Source organism: Bos indicus x Bos taurus, chromosome 10 (genome assembly GCF_003369695.1).
Source record: "Bos indicus x Bos taurus breed Angus x Brahman F1 hybrid chromosome 10, Bos_hybrid_MaternalHap_v2.0, whole genome shotgun sequence".
NCBI classification, from domain to species: Eukaryota; Metazoa; Chordata; class Mammalia; order Artiodactyla; family Bovidae; genus Bos; species Bos indicus x Bos taurus.
The window spans coordinates 14,400,890-14,421,250 of NC_040085.1; the positions used below are offsets into that span (position 1 = coordinate 14,400,890).

Genomic DNA, 20,361 nt, shown 5'->3' on the forward strand with positions numbered 1-20,361 from the left:
CCTTCTGAAGGCTTCCCTGGTGGCTCAGATGGTAAAGAATCTGCTTGCAATATGGGAGACCTAGGTTCAATCCCTGGGTCGGGAAGATTCCCTGGAGGAGGGCGTGACAACCCACTCCAGTATTCTTGCCTGGAGAATCCCCATGGACAGAGGAGACCAGCAAGCTAAAGTCCATCGGGTCTCAAAGAGTCAGGCACGACTGAGCGACTAAGCACAGCAGAGCAATGAACAATGAAGCCAGAGCAAATTTTTGTGACAGCGTCACATTTCGGAGAACAAGAGATCACCCTCTTGTTCTACTCTCTTGTACTCCAACTTCAGGGAAACAATGCGGAGTCTTGATGGAGGCAGGAAATGGAACATAGCCAGAGCCACTCAAAATAGAGTGACCCCCAAATCAGGTGAGGCAGTAGCCAGTGGGGTGCTAAGTTGGAAGTGCTAACATTTTCAGAATGGAGAAAATAATACCAAAACAACTTAAAATGGCATTGGAGTTTAGCCTCTTTCGCCTTGGAAAAACCTTTCACGCTCTGTATCTTCACTCGTGTTAGGGGTGATAAGATGCTTCAGCACTTGGTTGAATCTAAGTGGTATGGCTTTGTAGCTTTCTTCCTCTGCCTGTTGCCACCATGAGGGATAAGGGATGAAGAAGACTTCTCTGAGACTGAGCAACATCCTTAAAGGACCTAAGAATGGATGTGGAGGGGGCACAGTGAAGGTTCAAAGCAAGTTCTGCCCCTTGTCTCTACAAACACCCAGCCTGTTTACCCATCCCCACTCCACCCAATCAGGGAAGGACTGGGGGGTTGGGGGCAGGGCTTGGACACCCTGTATTTTATCTAGCAACCTTGAGAAGGAAGGTCACCTTCTGTAGCCTCCTCTGCACTCTGCCATTTGTTACATAAAGCTCTTCTTGTTGTTGCTGTTCAGTTGCTCAGTCACGTCCAACTCTTTGTGACCCCATGGACTGCAGCACGCCAGGCTTCCCTGTCCTTCACCATCTCCTGGAGCTTGCTTCAACTCATGTCCATTGAGTTGGTGATGCCATCCAACCATCTCATCCTCTGTCACCCCCTTGTCCTCCTGCCTTCAATCTTTCCCAGCATCAGGGTATTTTCTAATGAGTCAACTCTTCACATCACGTGGCCGAAGTATTGGAGTTTCAGCTTCAGCATCAGGCCTTCCAATGAATATTCAGGGTTGATTTCCTTTAGGATTGACTGGTTTGATCTCCTTGCAGTCCACAGGACTCTCAAGAGTCTTCTCCAATACCACAGTTCAAAGCATCAATTCTTTGGTGCTCAGCCTTCTATATGGTCCAACTCTCACATCCATACATGACTACTGGAAAAACCATAGCTTTGACTATACAGACATTTGTCGGCAAGGTAGTATCTCTGTATTTTAATATGCTGTCTAGGTTGGTCATAGTTTTTCTTCCAAGGAGCAAGCATCTTTTAATTTCATGGCTATAGTCACCATCTGCAGTGATTTTTGAGCCCAAGAAAATAAAGTCTGTGACTGTTTCCACTGTTTCCCCATCTATATGCCAAGAAGTGATGGGACCAGATGCCATGATCTTCGTTTTTTGAATGTTGAGTTTTAAGCCAGCTTTTTCACTCTTCTCTTTCACTTTCATCAAGAGGCTCTTTAGTTCTTCTTCTCTTTCTGCCATAAAGGTGGTGTCATCTGCATATCTAAACTTATTGATATTTCTCCCAGCAATCTTGATTCCAGCTTGTGTTTCATCCAGCCTAGCATTTCTCATGATAAACTCTACATATAAGTTAAATAAGCAGGGTGACAATATACAGCCTTGTCATACTCCTTTCTCAGTTTGGAACCAGTCAGTTGTTCCATGTCCAGTTCTAACTGTTGCTTCTTGACCTGCATACAGGTTTCTCAGGAGGCAGGTGAGATGGTCTGGTATTCCCATCATACCATAAAACTCTAGCACATTGGAATTGGAAGCAATCTCAGATACAGTTTGGACCAGCCCAACCTCTGCATTTCACTACTTAAAAAATGAGTGATATCCAAATGGGAGCATGAACCCCAGGGCCTTTGATTCCAAGTCTAAAGTTCAGTATCCGGACTGTCTGTCTGCCTCATGTGAAGGCAATCCCGCATGTTTACTTTTCATGTGATTTCACCCATGTGATAAGGAACCGGCTGCAGTATCGTGGAAAACATTGCTGGACCTGGAGTTACAAGCTAACCTGCGAACCCCTGAGGAGCTGTGCGACACTCGACATTACTTAAGCCTCCTGTGTCTCAGTTTCCTCATCTGTGAAATGGGAAATAGTAATAGAACAACTTCCCAGGATTGTTGGGAGAGGATTAAATGAGGTGGGCTTTTTGAGGGTTTGGTGAGATGCTTGGAGCAGAGTGAGCCTTCCCCAGATGTTATCTACTTCTGTTGCTGCTGTTCTTGGTACATATTTCTGAACCTTGGTTGCAGCAAGCATGGAGTTAAAACACATAATGTATGCTCCTAACACGCATCAGAAAAATGGCAGCTTTTATTATTCACTGTGCAAGGAGAGACGGAGTTATAAACATTGACTCTGCTCTTTAGGACCTTACAATCTAGTAGGAGAAAACAGGGAAAGCTCTCTTAAAAGAATACAATTAACAGGCAAATCTATGATTCCTAGGGGCCACATGACTGTAAATTCTTAGAAAGGGGAATCGATCTTCAAGGGATGGTCTGAGAAACCGAAGAAAATGATATAGCATGGGACGTTCGTAGGAACAGGAACAAGGTCTTGCTTTTTCTAACCTTCCTCCTCCCATCTGCCCACCCCACCCTCCCCCTTGTTACTGCTGCCCCCTGGTGTCTATCCCCTTCCTAGCGCGCCTGGGCGCTGTTCCCTTGTTCACTAGGAGGAAGGGGCCACCACCTGCCCAGGGCACAGCCAAGCGGGACAGAAGATCGGCTAGGTCCTGCTGGGAAGGAAATGAAAAAAGTCAAAGTATTAGTTGCGCAGTCGTGTCCGACTCTTTGCGACCCTATGGACTATAGCCTTGTCCATGGAATTCCCCAGGCAAGAATACTAGAGTGGGTAGCCATTCCCTTCGCCAGGGGATCTTCCCTACCCAGGGATCAAACCTGGGTCTCAGACGCTTCACCATCTGAGCCACCAGGGAAACCCACTGGGAAGGAAGGGATCTCTTTTCTTCAGGTTCTCCAGCCTGGACAAGGACACAAACAGCAACTGCCTAGATGGAGGGGAGGGAAGAAACCAGGCATTTATGGTTCGCTGGAGAGTGCATCCAAAGTGCCTGGGACACATCCAGTGGCTGCGAGACCTGGGAGCAGCAGACAAAGGGGCCGAGTCTCCAAAAGGGAAACTGTGACACGTGAGAACAGGTTGCCCCTCCCCCTCCTAGAGCTTCAGCTTCACTCCCTCATTGGCGTCAGTGTGTAAACATGCTTGTTTTTCCTTATAACAAAGATAAACATCTCAACCCTTTTCAAGATTCACAGTTATATATTTTGTAGAATGCTTGCCAACTTGGGCTTGTTTGGTGCTTTCTTATGAATAGACTGAGGTTATGGGTTTGGAGAAAGAATATCATGGAGGTTATATGAGATTCTTAATGTATCATATCAGGGACCCCCTGATATCAAATGACTTATTGCTGGTGATGTTAACCTTGATTGCTTGGTTAGGGTGGTATTTGGCTGGTTTCTCTACTGTGAAGTTTTTAATTTTTCCCTTTCCATACTCCATTTGTTAGAAGCAATCACTAAGTCCAGACCATGTTCAAGGCAAGAGTTATTAAGCTCCATCTTCTAGAGCAAGGGACAGTACATTAAAACCCTCACAGTAATTAGTAGGGCTAATTTTGGAGCAGATACTTTGAGGCTTTACAAATATCCTGGTCTCCCTGAAAGTTTTACCTACAGATTTTAGCACTCATCAATGGATCTTGCCTATAGCAAGATGGTCTAATGGTGATTTCCTATTTCCCTTATTCCTTCTACACATATTAAGAGAAATTTTTTCTGAAAAGATTATCCCTTCTCTCATTTATTCAGTCATTTATTTGTAGCAGTGTGGACTTACAGAGATTTATTATTTGAATTATAATTTAATATTATCATTACTTTTTACATTGCTCAAATTGTTTCAGCTCTGGCCACTGGAACGTCATTTGAGTTGGCTCTTGTGTCTTTTGAATAGGTGCCTTGCCTTTTTGGCACTTACTTTCTGGCAATGTACATTGCTCCAGAATTACGTCGTATTTTCCCTGTTCCAGTTCTAGAATTAGCCATTTTTCCAAAGAACCCTGGTTCCTTTTATTGGAGAATGGTATTTAGAAGCCAAAAGCTAGATGCTAGGTGTCTCCATTGCTAATGAGTGCCACTCATTTTAGGCTTTCCTAGCAGACAAAGCTTCCAGAGAAGGCAATGTCACCCCACTCCAGTACTCTTGCCTGGAAAATCTCATGGATGGAGGAGCCTGGTGGGCTGCAGTCCATGGGGTCGCTAAGAGTCCACGACTGAATGACTTCACTTTCACTTTTCACTTTCATGCATTGGAGAAGGAAATGGCAACCCACTCCAGTGTTCTTGCCTGGAGAATCCCAGGGACGGGGGAGCCTGATGGGCTGCCGTCTATGGGGTCACTCAGAGTCGGATACGACTGAAGTGACAGCAGCAGCAGCAGCAGCAGACAAAGCTAACAAATATATGTATGTATATTAACCCCTATATACACACAATATCTATATTTATCTCTGCATCTATTTGTGTGTTTATGTGTGTGTAATATGTACATATATATCATAGAGATACCTATGGATTATTGGTCTATGTAGATATTTATATAGCTCTATTATATATATTCTATAACATGTATAATATTATGTTAATAGACATAGACATAGATATCTGTAAAGTGAGAATGAGTTCATTCTGATATCTCCAACTTGAATCCAGCACCACAAAGTTTATTCTGGCCTTCCACTCCCCACATTAACCTAACCACCCCCTTCTTTCCCTGACAGTAGAAACCCTATCTCACTACAATTTATTTACTTACTGTTCAACACTAGTATACAGGTTAAGTAGTATCAGAATTGTTAACCTGTGACCCTTTTACCAGCTATAACCTTTATGTATGATTCCTTTTGTCTTACAGTATCCAGTCAAAACACTGTTTTCCAAAACTACCTGTTTTAGCTCCTCCCCCACATTTTCCGTTTATATTCATAATACAGTTAGATTCATATATTACATTTTGCATTCTATTTAGGATTGAATGACTTTTAAAAGTTTTGATTACAATTAAGTTCTGTCTTTGTAGAGTTCTATAGATCTCGACATAGAAAAGTGGCATAGAGTCATGTGTTCAGCATCATGATAATCACCCAAAACAGTTCCATCACACTGAAAATTCCCATGTGTGATCCCTTTGCAGTCAACAACACCTTGTTCTCTAAGTATTCCCCCTGCAACCACTGATCTGTTTTCTATCATTTTGCCTCTTCCAGAGTGTCATGTAAATAGAATCACACAAAATGTAGCCACTTGAGTCTGGCTCCTTTCACTTAGCAAAGTGCGTTTAATGCTTATGTATATCGTTGCATGAATCAATAGTTCATTGATTTTTACTGCCGAGTAGTATTCCACTGTACGGGGCTTCCCAGGCAGTGCTAGTGATAAAGAACCTGCCTCAGTGCAGGAGATGTAAAAGACACAGGTTCAGTCCCTGGGTCGGGAAGATCCCCTGGAGGAGGGCATGGCAACCCACTGCAGTATTCTTGCCTGGAGAATCCCATGGACAGAGGAGCCTGACAGGCTGCAGTCCACAGAGTCACACAGAGTTGGACATGACTGAAGTGACTTAGCACATACGCATGCATTCCACCACATGGACATACTACACTTCATCTGTTTACCCACTGAAGAACATCTTGGTTGTTTCCAGTTTGGGTTGTTAATGAATAAAGCTGCTATACACATTTGGGAACAGATTTTTGTATGAACATATTATTTTATTTACCAGGGTCAATATGTAGGGAAGAGATTGCTGGTGGTATTGCATGGCAAGTCTATGCTTAATCTTATAAAGAATACCCACACTATTATGTCTATAAGTCTTGTATAGTCAAGAGGTTCCTTCCCCATATCCTTTTTTTCCCTTTTCTTTTCTTGAAATGTTTTGTGGAATCCACTAGACAATGATGCCATTAAAACCATCTTCCAAAAATATACCAAACCCCTGCATACTTCCCAAACTGCGTCTGGAGTTTCCAGGAGGTATGTGAGATGTTAATCCTCTGCAGCCTTCTTCCAGACACTTACCAGGTCTGGCAAGGGGTGCTCCAAGCAGAGCCCAAACCCACCTGGAAGCCTGCCCAGGGTGCCCTCCCCACGTGCCTTAGAGGTCCAGACATCCAGCCAGAGAAGGCGACTCGAAAGTTCTAGGGCAGCTCATCCTGCACCAAAGCTCCAGGCTGCCCGGAGACCATCTCAGATTGTCCAGGGAGCAAGACAGAGTCGGGTGAGGGGAGTGGTAAGCTGCAATGGCAAGAATGTGTGTGCCTTTCCCCTCCCCCAGCACACCTTTCCAGGTGACCTTCCACCCAGAGTAGGCCAGACTAGATCTGTGAGAAGGGGGCAGGGAGCTGTTTTAGAGCCTGAAGTGGGAAGGAATGACCCTTAGTTGACAAGCAACTCTAGTTCTCAAACTTCCTTGTCCTGGAGAATCACCTAGGGTACTGTTTAAAATGCTGAAACTCAGGCCTGCCCCCAGAGAATACAACAGAGCAGGTCAGGGGTTGCCTAGGAATCTGTATGAAGAACAAAAATGAAAAAATAAATAAATAAAGCCAAAAACCCTCCCTAATGACTCAAACACAAGTGATCCTCAGACCACACTTCGAGAAACCCTGGCCAAGAAAATGTTTTCTGGCACCAACCGAAGATCCACCCCCCTTCTCCTCTCTCCCCCAACTCCAGCCTCAGGGAGTTGGATGTCTTAGGAACCTGGGAAGAGACAATGACCCTGGGAGCTGACCTACTTTAGGATTCTAATGGGAAGAGGGGTTAGGCCTTTAAATTGTGGGCCCAGAGGGCAGAACAGTGCCCTGGCAGAGCAGTCACAAGGAAGCAGATGAAGAACTGTAAGGCAAATCTACTGTACCAATCCCAACCTGTTGCTGTCGTGATTTAGTCACTAAGTCGTGTCTCTTTGCAACCCCATGAACTGCAGCACACCAGACTTCCCTGTCCTTCACCATCTCCTGGAATTTGCTCAGATTCATGTCTATTGAGTCAGTGATGCTATCTAACCATCTCATCCTCTGCCACCCTCTTCTCCTTTTTGCCTTCAATCTTTCCCAGCATCAGGGTTTTTTCCAACTCATTGGAAAAGTATTGAAGTTTTAGCTTCAGCATCAGCCCTTCCAATGAGTATTCAGGGTTGATTTCCTTTAGGATTGACTGCTTTGATCTCCTTGCTGTCCAAGGGACTCTCAAGAGTGTTCTCCAGCACCACAGTTCAAAAGCATCAGTTCTTCAGTGCTCAGCCTTCTTTATGGTCCAACTTGCACATCCATACCTGACTACTGGAAAGCCTAAGCCCAATCATCTAGTGGGAAAGCGCCCTTTACCTTTGGATAGGTTTCCCACTATGGCTACAAAGCGCCTCAGAATCCAGCTGCTGCTTCCCCCTAGTCCTTACTCATGGCGCCCCATTTCTAGAACTTCACCAGTTCTATGAGTGTGCCAAGGCCCTGATTTGTGGGCCCTCCCTCCAGATATAGTCCATTTGGGGGTACTGCCTGGGCCTGCCCTTGCCCCACTCTCAGCCCAGTCAACCCCCAGGTCATGCTTCAGATCTCGGTCTAGAAGTCAACCCCAAAGTTCCCTCTGACCCCCACAGCTGGATGGAGCATCCCTACTCTCTGTATCCCATATTAAAATTATTTATTCCCCCCCACCCATCTGACATACTGTCTGTATAAAACACCTTTACTGAGTTGAATTGTTGAGTTATAATGCGCTGTTTTTAATCTGTCACCCCATGAGGCTACGGGGTCCTCCAGGACCCACTAGCTGGCATTTAGTAGCTGCTCAATAAATGCCTGGCAGTGAATCAATGGCAGTGCCCTGGCAGAGAGTAAAACAGTCTGCCTGGGGAGGCAATGAGCCCTCATCACTAAAGCCTTTCATTCACACAGGCTGATGCGTCCCTGTCAGATCTTGCAGGGGGAGTTGAAGAGTGCTGGCTAGGACATGTGCGCCCTGGGTCCCTCCTGCCGTGGGAGCACTGGGTGACCACACTAGCCCTGCTGGAGGATACCTTTGAGGAGCAGCCATGCCCCAGCGAGCCAATCACCTGATGTCAGTCTGGTTCGCAGCAGTTTGTGTTCAGGAAGATAAAGCAAATTCATTGCAAATCAGCAATGACCAGACCAGAGGTCACCCTGGTTCTCTTGTCCTCCATTCCAGAGCCAGCTTCTGTCACACCCACTCCTGAATACATGGGGACTTGCCAAGCCTGTCTGGACACACTGGACACAGAGAGGCCCCACCAGCCTTGAGGCAAGGCAAGTTCCTAATACCTGAATATCTCTGGGCCATGGCCCCTGCTGTGTGCCAGGCTCTCCCCAACCCACTGGGACTTGGGCCCCCTAGGCTGTGAAGACAGGGGGCCATCCAGCTTTCCCAGGCTGGGCTTGTCAGTGGTGATAGCTGCACATATAGAGCCGGCCGGAGTTCAGGCAAAGCCAGGGCTCCCAGGGAGCTGCTTAGCTTCCTTCAATCTACCTCTGAAGCATAGATCTTTCCCAAATGTCTTCACAGTCCCCGAAGAGGGCAGAATCCAGAGCACGGATGGGCCCAGGCCATTCCTCCCTCAGCCCCTACTCTGCTCCAGAGAAATAAGCTTCGGGGGCCTGACCCCCATGGGTTAGGACATCTGAGGGTGGGCTGGGGGCAGGAGCCCAGGAGTGTAGCGTTCAACCTGCTATTGATTAGCTGTGTTATAAAGGGCAAGTCCATTTCCCTCTCTGAACCTTTGAGCTCTCCTTGATAAATGAGGGAGAGGGACTAGACAGGTGTTTCCTGACCCTGGCTATGAATCAGAATCATCTCAGTGATAGTAAGAGAAAGTAACTTGAAAATACACAGATTTTCCCAAAGCTCCTAAAGGAATCTGAATCCCCAGGGAGGAGAGGTTTACAAGCTCTCGCTCCCAACCTTGCCCTGGTGGGTCAGGGGGAGGCTCTGTTGTTGGTATTGTTTAGTCCCTAAGCTGTGTCTGATGCTTTGTGACCCTATAGACTAGAGCCCGCCATGCTCCTCTGTCCACGGCACTTCCCAGGCAAGAAGATAGAAGTGGGTTGCCATTTCCTTCTCCAGGGGATCTTCTCAACCCAGGGATAGACCAGTGTCTCTTGTATTGACAGGCAGATTCTTTACCACTGCACCACCAAGGAAACCCCCTAAGGAGCCTCTGGGACCCTTCAAACCCTCCCCAGCCCCCTGCACCATGACTCTGGGATGCGGTCTTCCCAGCCACAGCCCACCCCTTACCAGGTTCTAAGCTTCCTCCAGCCAGGGCTAGAGTAAGCTGCCCCATATCTCTCTCTCCAAAGAGTTCTGGAGCCGGAAGCACTAGTCAGCGAGCAGTTTATTAGCCATTAGCCTGTCCGGGCCTCCCCTCGCTGAGGCCTGTACACAGTCTAGACAGGGCCTTCGCTCCCGGCAACCCTCCAGTCCTCGTGTGCAGGCCCCACCCAGAGTCCACCCCCACCCCAGTCCTCCACACTCTCCTGCTCCCACCCCTTCAAGGCAGCACCAGATCAGGGGCCACACCTCAGCTAGAGGAGGGGAGAGAGGGCAAGGGAGAGGAGGCGAGAGCTAGGGAAAACGGAACCAGATTGGCCCCCAAGCCTCTGGAACCACCACCCCAGGACAAGGGAAAGTGGGTAGGGCTGGGAGCAGGGTGCCAGGCGATGGTTCAGGCGGGAGGCTCTTCTCCAGGAGGTGCAGGGAAGCCACTCAGGTCTCGGCCAATGATCTCACTCACTGTAAAGGAGGGGCAGTTGAGAGACTGGGAGCAGGGCAGGTCGCCTCCTTTTCCAGAGACCCCCAATCCATTCCAGGCAGGCCTCCCTCTAGGATGCCTCTAGATTTCTCCTGCACTGGCTGGCTTCTCTTCCACTGGGCCTCAGTTTCCCCACTGTGTCCTAACACCTGCTCTCAATCAAATCTTGCTCAACTCTGTCCACGTGGGCTCTCGGGCCCTCATGCCAGCCCCTTCCTGCTGGCTCAGCCCGCACTGTCAGCAGGGCCGGAAGTGGGTGTAGCCGATGGGAAGAAGAAGAGTAGAAATAAGTGTCCTCATCGCCACTCAAGACCACAGTCACCATGTTTGGGGGGAGGTGAGACAAGGGAAAACTTGACTGAACACCAGCAAACCACTGCCCCTCTCTGAAACTCAGTGTCTGAATCTGCAAATTGAGGGAGCTAGATTGAATGGTCTTGCAAGTACTTCTAGCCCTGTGTCTTTGTGATCTGGGGTCGAGGGCCTAGGCAGAAGGGTGGGGCAGGTACTCCCTGCCCCCTTCAGAATTAAGTTAACCGGAGTCAGCTGGCCACACGCACCAGGCACTTGCCTCCTGAGGCCCTCCAACTGGCCCCGAGGGGCCATCAGGGCCCAGTCTCTGGAAAGCCAAACTCCAGCCCTCAGTAAACATGCAGAGCAACCTCTTGCACACACTCACACTCGCAGCCCCGGGTCCCACACCCACCTTCCTCCAGCGTGATACCCTGGATAGGGACACTGTCTCGGAAGCCGCTGCCGTAGCCACCCCTGGATTTCTCCTGCTCCGGAGCCCCCTCCCCAGGGCCGTAGCTTGGCCCTACCTCACTGTATCCCTCAGCAGGTGGGGGGTGAACACTGCCCTGGGGAGGGAAGGGGCCTTCAAGTGGTGGGGATGAAGGCATCGGGGGCCGGAAGGGGGAGGGAGGAGGGAACTGCAGCCCCAGGGGAAAGGGGGAGCCCCGTCCTCCATAGGGGTCACTAGGGAAGGGCCGGGGAAGGAGAGAGACTGGAGGTGGGCGGGCACAACCTGTGGCACCCCCAGTCTCAGGGAACATCCGCAGGCCGGGTCTGTAGGATGGTGGGGGCCCCGTCTGGGGGTACAGAGGGGGCGTGCCATAGCTGAAGCCTTCTGACAGGTAAGGAGTTTCATAAGCAGGGTCTTCATGGGGATAGGAGGGGTAGGGGGGCCTGGGTGGTGAGAAGTCCATGTCAGAGCCAAAGGGGGGGCCCGATGCTGAGGGGAAGCCCCGGAGAGATGCATCCGGCAGAGGCTCCTCCTTGAAGATCACTGGATGGAGGGGAAGCAGGAGGACATGCTGGTGAGAGGGCTGGCAGTCTCCCCACCACATACCCGCTGACCCCACCTCTCCAGCCCAGGTTTCATCCAGCCCTTAGCCCCTCCCCATGGGGCACTGCATCCCTCTGCCCCTGCCTTAGCCCCCACATCCCAACCTGCCACCACAGGCTGTACCAGAACGCACCAGGCAGGAACTTGAAACTCTGGGTAGGACTGCGCTTCCTCCGCCCATTGGAGACGTAAAAGTAGACCTGGACCGGCCGGGACACGCGCTTGTTGCTGTACTCAGGGACGGCCAGGGTCAGAGTCACCTGGGGAGGAGCAGAGGATGAGGCACGGAGCCCTCTGGGATCTAGGCTCAACCCAAACACCACCTCCTGGCTTTTTCCATTTGCGAAGGAGCAAAATTCATCCCCCAGAGGTGTCCCTGCTTCCAGAATGGCCAGGATGCCTCCTCTAGCAAAGAACAGGTCACTTCTGGAGTCCACTCCCAAGGCAAGGGAGTCAGCTGAGAATTTCCTGACTTCTCCCACCCCCAGGGTGGAGACCCTAGGAACACGGGTACCTCATTGCTCTGCAACCGGTTCACCGTGGCCTCCTCCTCCCATTGCAACTTTCCATCTGTGCAGAAAGAACAGGGAGCTCCAGCCCAGCCCCACAGTCCCTGCCCACTGCCATTTCCCCTCTTGCTGAGCTAAGGCCACACTCAGAAGGTCCTAACAAAGCCTGTTTCCTCAATCGAATGGAACAGCCCATTGCCTGTTTACTCAATCGAATGGAACAGGCCGGGTTTACAACTGTCTCCAAGATCTCAAGCCATCAGTTGAGCCAAGAGGAATGGCAGGACCAATCCAGGGACCATAAAAAACTCCTGAGCCCTCCCACCCAACTCCAAACATCATCCCCTCACATGATAGAGCTGGAAAGAAGTTCAAGGGTAGGAAAGGGTCTCAGCTTGAAGGGAGTCAATAAGACTCCAAGTCTCAGGACCCAGAACCTCTGACTCTGCTCTGATATGGTCCTAGGGTGCTAAACTTGAAGGCAGGGGCTGGGGCTCTGAGCAGGCAGGGTTAGGGGCGAGCTGAGCCTCAGGCTGGGGGGTGTAACTGGGCCCCTCAGTCTTCCCTTCTCACCCCTGCAGCTCTATGCTGGATGCCTCACAGGCTCTTGTCATCATAGCTGTGCTGCCAGTCCGGAAACTCAGGAGGGGCTCAGGGTCTGGCATAGTCCCTGAGGGCTACGGGTATAGTCCCATAGGGCTATAGTCCCATAGTCCCATAGTATAGGGCTATGAGTCCCATAGGGCTCAGGGTATAGTCCCCTCTTCCTTTCTCATCTTCCCTGTCCACATGAGGGTAAATTAGCTCACAGCTGACTCATCTTTAATAAAAATAATGTGTATTTCTTACATTTATTCACCATCTTGAGCATTTCAGATGGCTGTCATATGCAGGGGAAGCAGTGCAAGAGGAAGGGCATCTTTCCGTTCCATTTTACAGATAAGGAAATTGAGGCTCCACTTGCTAGTGCAGAGACTGTTCACCCTCCCCGTTCCAAGCTCTTCCTCCCAGAATGGGTACTCACCAGGGCCCCTCTCGATGAACACCACCTTGGAGTCTGGCAGGAAGTTGGAGCCAGTCAGCACGAGCTCCTCCCCTCCCCTGACAGAGCAAGCACTGGGGCTGTAGGCCTCCACCTGGGGCAGCTCCTGAGCTGATCGCTGGGCTGCAGAGCAGTGCAGGAAAGGCCTGGCTGGGCTGCTATGGAGAGGACAGGCTCCTGCGCCCCCACCCTGCCTAGGATAACTGCCACAGAGCCTGGAGGAGCCCTCCTCAGCGGCGGACACACAAGAAAAACAACAGTCTTCCTGGGGTCACACAGGCCAGGTAAGGAACCCCTCCTGGGCGGAGAGAGAGGCCAAGGGGCTGCCCAGGGGCAGATGGAGGCTAGGGTTGCTCTGGTCCAGCCTAGGGGCCGAATCTGCAGCCGGGGTAAAATAGAACACTTCCCCCAGCCCACCCACAATAGAAATAAAGGCTGGGTCCCTTAGGGGACCAGCCAGGCACGGCACACTGCGGAGGCCATGGGCAGACAGACACACGGACAAGAAGTTAGCCAGAGACAGAAGGATGGCACAGGGCCTCTTTGCTCACAGCACTCGATGGGTACCGATGCTGTCTGCACCGAGACAACCTTCCCGCTGCCTTGGGGCACGTGTACTCGGAACACCAGCCGCACGCGTGTGTTCTTGCGCCCAATGTCCGTCTCGCCCTTCCGCAGTTCAATATCTGAATTCCGCAGCTTCAGGATTCCGGCACAGTCAATGCTGAAGCCAAAGAACGGAAGGCAAGCCCTCCCATCTGAGGCCAGAAGGGGATGCCTCCCAAGAAGGGAGTCCCCATCCTCCATCCAAAGCCCTAAATGACCTTCTCTGGGAGATTATGGGGGTGGCTGTTTTAACCCAGAGTGCTCCCCACCCCCAAAGTCCTCCTCTAGATAGTAAGAGGGCCTGACACCTCCTAGGGATGATGTCTAACTCCTCTGGGGAGAGGAAGAGTTGGCCTAGCTTAGGCCCCATGGAAAAGGCTAGTCCTAAAGCCCGGAGACCAGAAGGAGATGGAGTGAGAACCTACTTGGCTGCCATGTTGTTCTCAGGGAGCAGGGTCATCTCCAGCACCTTGGTGCCGCTGACTACGGCTTCGTAGCTGGCCGTGGCCACCATCTTGCCGGTGATGCGGTGCACCTGATAGAAAGCGTGGGGCCGCAGGTTCCTCTCGTCCGCCGTGCCGATGAACATCTGCAGGGTCAGGGGCTTCTCGCTGTAGCCCAGGAGCTGGCAGAGGGAGACGGAGGCCACCCGGCTGAAATTTCCCCTGTCTCATCCTTCACCCACGCCCAAGTTTTCAGTCCCCCCACCCCCCACCACTCCAGAGGAGTGAAAGATAAAGGACATCCTGGAAGGGATTCCCAGGGGGGATTGGGCACCAACTCTCCACCAGCTGGGGAGAAAACGTGGCCTGGAGTTCACAGTGTTATTCTTGGAATGAGGCCCAAACTGGGCTGGGTGAAGGGGAAAATCTTCCAAGAGAGACTGGCCCAACTGGACAGAGACAACCTAACTCCCAGTGAACTTTGGCCTCAGCCTAACCCCTCCCCCACATCTGGCAGCCCACCATTTTCCAGAGTAGACAGGAGGCTGGTGTCCCATGGGATGAATGGAGTGGGGGTGGAGGCACAGAAGAGTAGAAAGTACATCCGGGTCCCTGAAGTGCACCCTTCCACCCCAGCACTAGTCCCTCCCCCAGGCCGCCTGCAGGGTCATTGCTGAGAGGGAGTGTGGGAAAGGGCAGTGCCATGGGTCTGCACAGCTGCGGCCCATCTGCAGGGATCTGGGACTGGAGAAGAGACAGGCTATCAGGCCTGGCTTCTACCACTTACCTTCACTACAGGGTGACCACCAGGGGCTGCTTTGACAGCTCCCCGGCTGCCCTCTGTCTCATAGTGGGCCCGGTGGTGGGCTCTGGGCTGTACCTCGATCCTCAGCTCCAGCTGCTCATACTGGCTGGGCAAAGGCCAGTCGAGTGGGGGTAGGGCAGAGGTCCTGGAGAGAGACACAGAGAAGCACTGATCACCTGCAGCCTCAGACCTGAGTCAGGGCAACCCTGGGTCCCAACTCCCAGGGGTGTGATGGAGGAAGGGGCGGGGTGGGTTTGAGAGAAAGGAAGTCAGAGCAGAAGTAAAATGGTCCACAAGCCTATAATCAGGGGCACTATGGGACAGGCCTCTCACAGGCCCTCGAGATAGGGGGGTGGGGGACACCAGGAGTGAGACTCCCTTCTTCCCAGCTCTGAACACTGGGTCTGGTGGGGGTGGGGCAAGGGTTCCCCTGGATACAGAGGAACCCCAAGATTGGGTTCCTAGATGGGAAGAGTCAAATAAAGAAGCACAAATTCAGGGAATTCCCTGGTGGTCCAGTGGTTAGGATTCTAAGCTTTCACTGCAGGAGGCACAGGTTCCATTCCTGGTCTAGTGATCAGGAGCTAAGATCTCGCATTTCAAGTAGAACATAGTGGGCTAAGCAAGCCAGCAACTAACAGAGCAGGGCCTGATCACATCCCTTCCCAGGCCAGCACACTTTCCACTAGTTGGAGCTGGACGGGTGGGTTCCAGAGAGCTGGGGATACAGATGTGCAACTTCCCTGTAGTGAGCACCCAGACACTCTGCACCAGGGGATCTCAACTGGTAAGTGCCCGCAGGTGATACTCGGCAATGTTTGGAAACAACTAAAAAGTTGTTACAACTAGGAGAGTGGATAGAGGCCAGGATGCTGCTAAACATTCTACAATGTCCAGCTCAACCGACACAACAAAGAATTATTCTGCTCAAAGTATCAGCAGTGCTGAGGCTGAGAAACCCTGCCCTACAGGAGCCTAGAGGAATGGGTGTTAAAGTTTCTTTCCCCCAGGAAATTTTTCTGGATGAAACCAGCTCAATCTGACATCCAAGATTTAGGATTATAGAAATAGACACGGTTCTTTGAGGGTGAGAAGTGTAGAAGGGCAGTAAGAACTGCTTGTTTGAACATGAATTCTTTGACTTGCAAACACATGCTACTTCATCTAAATTTTGCAGATATACTTTTAAGCCACAAGTCAGGGCCAAGGAATTGAGTTAGAGAAAGGGGACTTCCTGCTGCCCATTGCAGGGCAGAATTCCAGCCCAGGATCCAGCACAGAGCTGAGAGTGGAGGACGCCTAGAGGAATTCCTCCTTTACCTAGGTGGTCCTTCTAGGGCTCCAGGGGCTTTTTCTAATATACAGGGAGTGACTGACCTTCGGCAAATCATCTGTCCAAAGGAGATGCCTGTTAAAAAATTCTTCCTAAAACTGAGTGAATGGCAGCAGTCAAGCTGGTAGTAGAGTCTCTCTTCTGTGCCCTAGGACCTTTTCCAAATTCATCCCTTGACCCTCCTACTCCCTGGGTGGGATGGCTGGAGACAGTGGTGATTTCAGGCACAACCCTCACCTGAAGATGGGGCTGTGTCCCCCAATCCGGGCCTTGGACCACGCCAGTGGAGAAGGCACCGCCAGGTAGTCCATGCCAGCCGCCTCCTTCCGAGGACCCCCAGGAGGAGCCCCGGCCTCCTCTGCTCCCGAGGGCAGCTTCCCATTGCATGGGGCAGGCTCCTCAGACCGAGGCAGAGCCACGGCCTGCTCGCTGGAAGTCCTCCGGGTCTTCTGGGGTATGCTTTCGGCTGATGGGGCTCCCACATAGTCAAAGGGGCCAGGGGAGCCAGGATCCCGGACCAGAGGCAAGGGGGGTGGTGGAGGTGGTTCAGGCCCCTCCTCCCCTAGGCTGCCTCGGCGGGACAGAGCTGGGGAGGCCGAAGATGGGGTTCCCGAGCTGGAATAGCGCCTCTTGCCACATGGAGAGGCAGGTCGTGGGGAGGCTGGGGTGGGCCCAGGAGCGCTGAGGAGTAGCCAGCTATCCTCTGGCCCCCGGCCTCCAGGACTCGGACCATACAGGCTCCAGGGGTCATCGGGGGTCCACGGCCTTGGGGAGGCCCGGGGTGAGGGCAGTGGGGAGCCCAGGCCAAACCGGGAGGCTGCCTCATTTAGCTCAGACTCCACCTCGTCACAGGCCGCATACAAGGCTGCCTCGTCCGAGGCATCCGAGAAGAAGCTCCAGGAGGACAGGCTGCTGCTGCCCGGGCTCGGACTGAAGAACGGGCCCCCACCCTGCCCCCCTGCCTCTCGGTAGCCTCCAAAGCCTTCCGGTGGGGGGTAGTCCCTGGGGGAGCCTTCCCCCCAAGGATCTGGGTTGTCCTCCAGCGCAGCTGGTGGGTCGGGAGTGGGAGAGATAGAGGTGATGCGGATGCTGGGGCACTCAAGAACACGGCCTCCCCCAGCCCCCCCGGAGCTCCCTCCTGGCCCCCCCAGCCTCACTGACCGGGCTGGCTGGCTCTCCCAAGTGCCAGGTGAGGGGGCCGGGCGGGGTGGTGGGGAGTGCATGCCAGGCCGAGGGGGTGGAGGCCGGGGAATGCCAATGGGAGCAGCGCCATAGGGAGGGGGCTCCCCCAGGGCCAGACGGCAGCATGGTGGGGTGTCCTCTGAGTCCAGTTCTGTGGAAAGGGAAGGAGACAGAGACAGGGATGACACAAAAGGCGGGGAGAGAAAGAGGCAGGTGAGATGTCTAGGTTCCTGGAGTGGGCAGCCACCCCTGGCCAGTATGCTACCCCCGCCTCAGCAAAGAGAGGTCTCTGAAATGCCCTTCAGAGCCACAGAGACAAAAGCAGAGTTGGACTTGGGAAGGTGGAGAAGATAGATCCAGAAGTGCCGGACCTTTTCCTACTCAGAGAACTTCAGGGCTCTGGCCCTGGGACCTGGGGTACCAGACAGGGGGCGGGTCCCAAGGCGGGTCGAGAGGGGCTGGAGCTGGGTTTGGAGGCGTGTTTAGGGAAGCATTGGGCTGGGCTGGGGGCGACTCACACATGAACCCAATTAGCAGCGGTTCCCAAACCCCCAAACGGCGCTGGCAGGAGCCCCAGTTGCCATCGCAACGGTGGCCAGGGGAAGGGGGGCTCCAGGGCTGTGATGACGAGGGAAGGTGGCTCCTCCCTCACTCCCCCCAATCCGGGGGCGGGGGTGCAGCGAAGGGGGTGCTGCGCGCCGGCCCGGGGAGGCGCGGGGGGGCGGGGGCGCGGGCTGCGCGGATTCCGTGCGAGCGGCGGCCGCCGCCCCCGGCTCAATCCCAGCCATCTGCCTCTCATTGCGGCCAGACGGGGGAGGGGGAGGGGCGCCCTGGCGGGGCCTGAGAGCGCCCCCAGCCCTCGGCGTCCCGTCTGCGGGCCCAGAGCTCCGTCCCCGAGGGGCAAGCTCCAGAGCGTAATGTCCCCTTTCCCTGGCGGCGCCCTGGGCTCTCAGGACCGTGTTCCCGCCCGCCCCGCATCCCAGTGACAGTCGGCCCTGCCGAGAGGCGGCGCGCAGCCAACGGCACCCCCACCCCCACCCCAGTCACGACCTAAAAAGGAGAAAGTGGTGCCGGGCCCCCAGCCTCACGTCTGCAGATCCCCCCGAGCCCCGCGACTCCCCGCAACCTCTGACCCCCTCATCTCTCACCCCAGGCTCTCTCCCCTGAAGCCCCCAGACTCAGGACACCCGCCCCCTTCCCTCACGGAGCCCCAGACCCCTTCCCAGCCCCGCACTGACCTTCCCCCGCCCCACCCGCGCCCAGCGGGGGGGCCTCCTTTTCCTCCCCGAACACCAGCTTAAACTCCAGCTCCTCATCCTCGCAGCTCGCTGCCCCCATGGGTCCGGCCGGAGCCCCCAGGTCCCGGTCTGGGCGGGAGGGGGGATCTCAGGAGGCTGCAGTGTCTTGACCGGAGACTCCCTCCCTCCCTTCTCTGAGACGCCCCCTCCTCCGCCGCTGACGCCTCCCTCCGGACGCCCCCTCGTTATTATAGAAACTTTTCCAAACTTTTTTCCCCAAACTTCTTCAAAGTGCCCCCCCAACCTGTCTCTGATTGGCTGCCGGGGATGCTCCAGCCCCTCCTCCAGGGATGAGATGGGAAAACCACGCGCCCCTTGTGCCCCCTCCCTCCCGCAAGCCTCCCCGTCTCCCTCCCTCGGTCCTCTCTCCAGTCCCTCCCCCTCAAAAAAAAAAAAAAAGAACAAAACTGAATTGGAAAACGGTCTCTCCAGCGTTGGTAGGACCATAATGATGCCTATTGGCCCTCAGTGGTGACAATCATTTCCCGCAGGGCGCAGTCCCACCGCAATCCCCAACTTAGTCTGAATTCGAGGGCTCTGGGTTCGAATGCCTTAAAGGGGCCACATCCTGGGTCCACAGTGTAGAGGACCCACGGAAGACCCTTTCTGAAGAGTTGTGCAGCCAGCCAGCAACTAGCAAGGAAGCACCACATTTTATCCCCTTTCCCTTGTCTAAGGGCAACCAGGCTCTGGGGTGCAGAATGGCTCCAGGCTGCTCTGAAGTGGAGAAGGCCATTCCTTTGAAGTCCCTAGCCTGAGGCCGCCCCGCCTAATTCTTCTGGAAGGAAGCCTTTGCCTGGCCGAACCAGCCCCTCCACCGGTCCATCTCTCCCTGTCCCCCAAAAGTGAAGAAGAGTTATTGGTCTTGAGGCACTGTTCAAAGGTCCATGACTCCTGATGGGCGACAATCCAGGCCGGACTTTACTGCTGTCCTAGTCCCAGCCACCCGGAGGGGCCATTAACTAGCCTCCAAGGGAAGCCGGCTCTCTCCTCCCTAGAATCTTAGTCGGGAATGAATCTCGGTTCCGCTGGCATCCCGCTCCAGCTCTCCTGATAATCCTGGCCAGGTTTACCGGCGCCCAGCAGTCCCAAGACCGGGTGGGCCCCTGGGCTGGACACCTGTCACCTGGGCGGGAGAAGGAAGAAAGACTCGGACTGGAGTTCCTAGAAAGGCCAGGCATATTGGGGTCCTGTTGTGCGGGAGGGATTTAAGTCGAAATTAGTTATTCAGATGCCGGTCGGTTAGGGTGGGTGCATGGGTGTTGGTACCATTCCCCCTACGCAGACCTTAGGCTACAAACCTATCAGCAGGCCGCAGCTACCTTTAATCTAAAGACCTCCAGCTGAGGGCCCAGCCCGCAGCTGTGCTCGGGCCCCGCACCGAAGGGGTTAAGCGACGGCCCTAGGCTCAGACGTTTACAAACACTTGGGAGCCGGGCGGGGACCGCGCCCGCTACTCTAATGAGAAACAGGCTCGGCGGGGCCAGGGCGCAGGGGAGGGCTGGCCCGGCCGGCCCGAACTCCGCCGCGGCCGAGGCGACTGCCCGCCCCCCTCCCCTCCCGCCCTCCCTCCGGCCCGCCCTGGGGACCCCCCAGCCCCGGGGGACCCCAGTGACGTGCGGAGCTGCCCCGGCGGCGAGCCCAGGACCGCGACGCCGGAGGGGCGGGGAGAAGAAGCCAGGCCGGCGGGGAGAGAAGAATGTTCCGAGGCCGAGCGGGGAGGTGGCC

The 20,361-nt window shown here is 53.6% G+C and overlaps 2 protein-coding genes across 6 annotated transcripts in view; one reads left to right on the top strand and one right to left on the bottom strand.

Moving 5' to 3' along the window:
- Nucleotides 1-9,632: 9,632 nt before the first annotated feature.
- On the bottom strand, nt 9,633-18,963 carry NFATC4 (nuclear factor of activated T cells 4). Its single transcript, XM_027553190.1, has 11 exons — nt 18,878-18,963; nt 18,574-18,702; nt 16,391-17,486; nt 14,803-14,965; nt 13,998-14,197; nt 13,518-13,690; nt 12,949-13,089; nt 11,930-11,985; nt 11,549-11,675; nt 10,774-11,355; nt 9,633-10,048 (listed from the first exon to the last, which is right to left on the bottom strand). The coding sequence occupies exons 2-11, from the start codon at nt 18,671-18,673 to the stop codon at nt 9,981-9,983; spliced, it is 2,706 nt and encodes a 901-aa protein (XP_027408991.1). The 5' UTR covers nt 18,674-18,702; nt 18,878-18,963; the 3' UTR covers nt 9,633-9,980.
- Nucleotides 13,095-20,361, top strand: part of RIPK3 (receptor interacting serine/threonine kinase 3) — a 33,208-nt gene continuing 25,941 nt past the window's right edge. For 2 of the 5 annotated variants that reach the window (XM_027553193.1, XM_027553194.1), the window contains exon 1: nt 19,044-19,731. The gene's annotated coding sequence lies outside the window, so the exon portion shown is untranslated. The other 3 variants (XM_027553196.1, XM_027553191.1, XM_027553192.1) reach the window with 2 other exon arrangements.

What these genes read in the sequence shown, in the direction of transcription:
- NFATC4 (XM_027553190.1), bottom strand. Translation starts at nt 18,673, where the DNA reads ATGGGGGCAGCGAGCTGCGAGGATGAGGAGCTGGAGTTTAAGCTGGTG. An exon ending in ACCGGTTGCAGAGCAATGAG is followed by an intron (nt 11,676 to 11,929) that starts GTACCCGTGTTC and finishes GCTCCTCCCCAG; the next exon opens with GTGACTCTGACCCTGGCCGT. An exon ending in GAGTTTCAAGTTCCTGCCTG is followed by an intron (nt 11,356 to 11,548) that starts GTGCGTTCTGGT and finishes CCCTCCATCCAG; the next exon opens with TGATCTTCAAGGAGGAGCCT.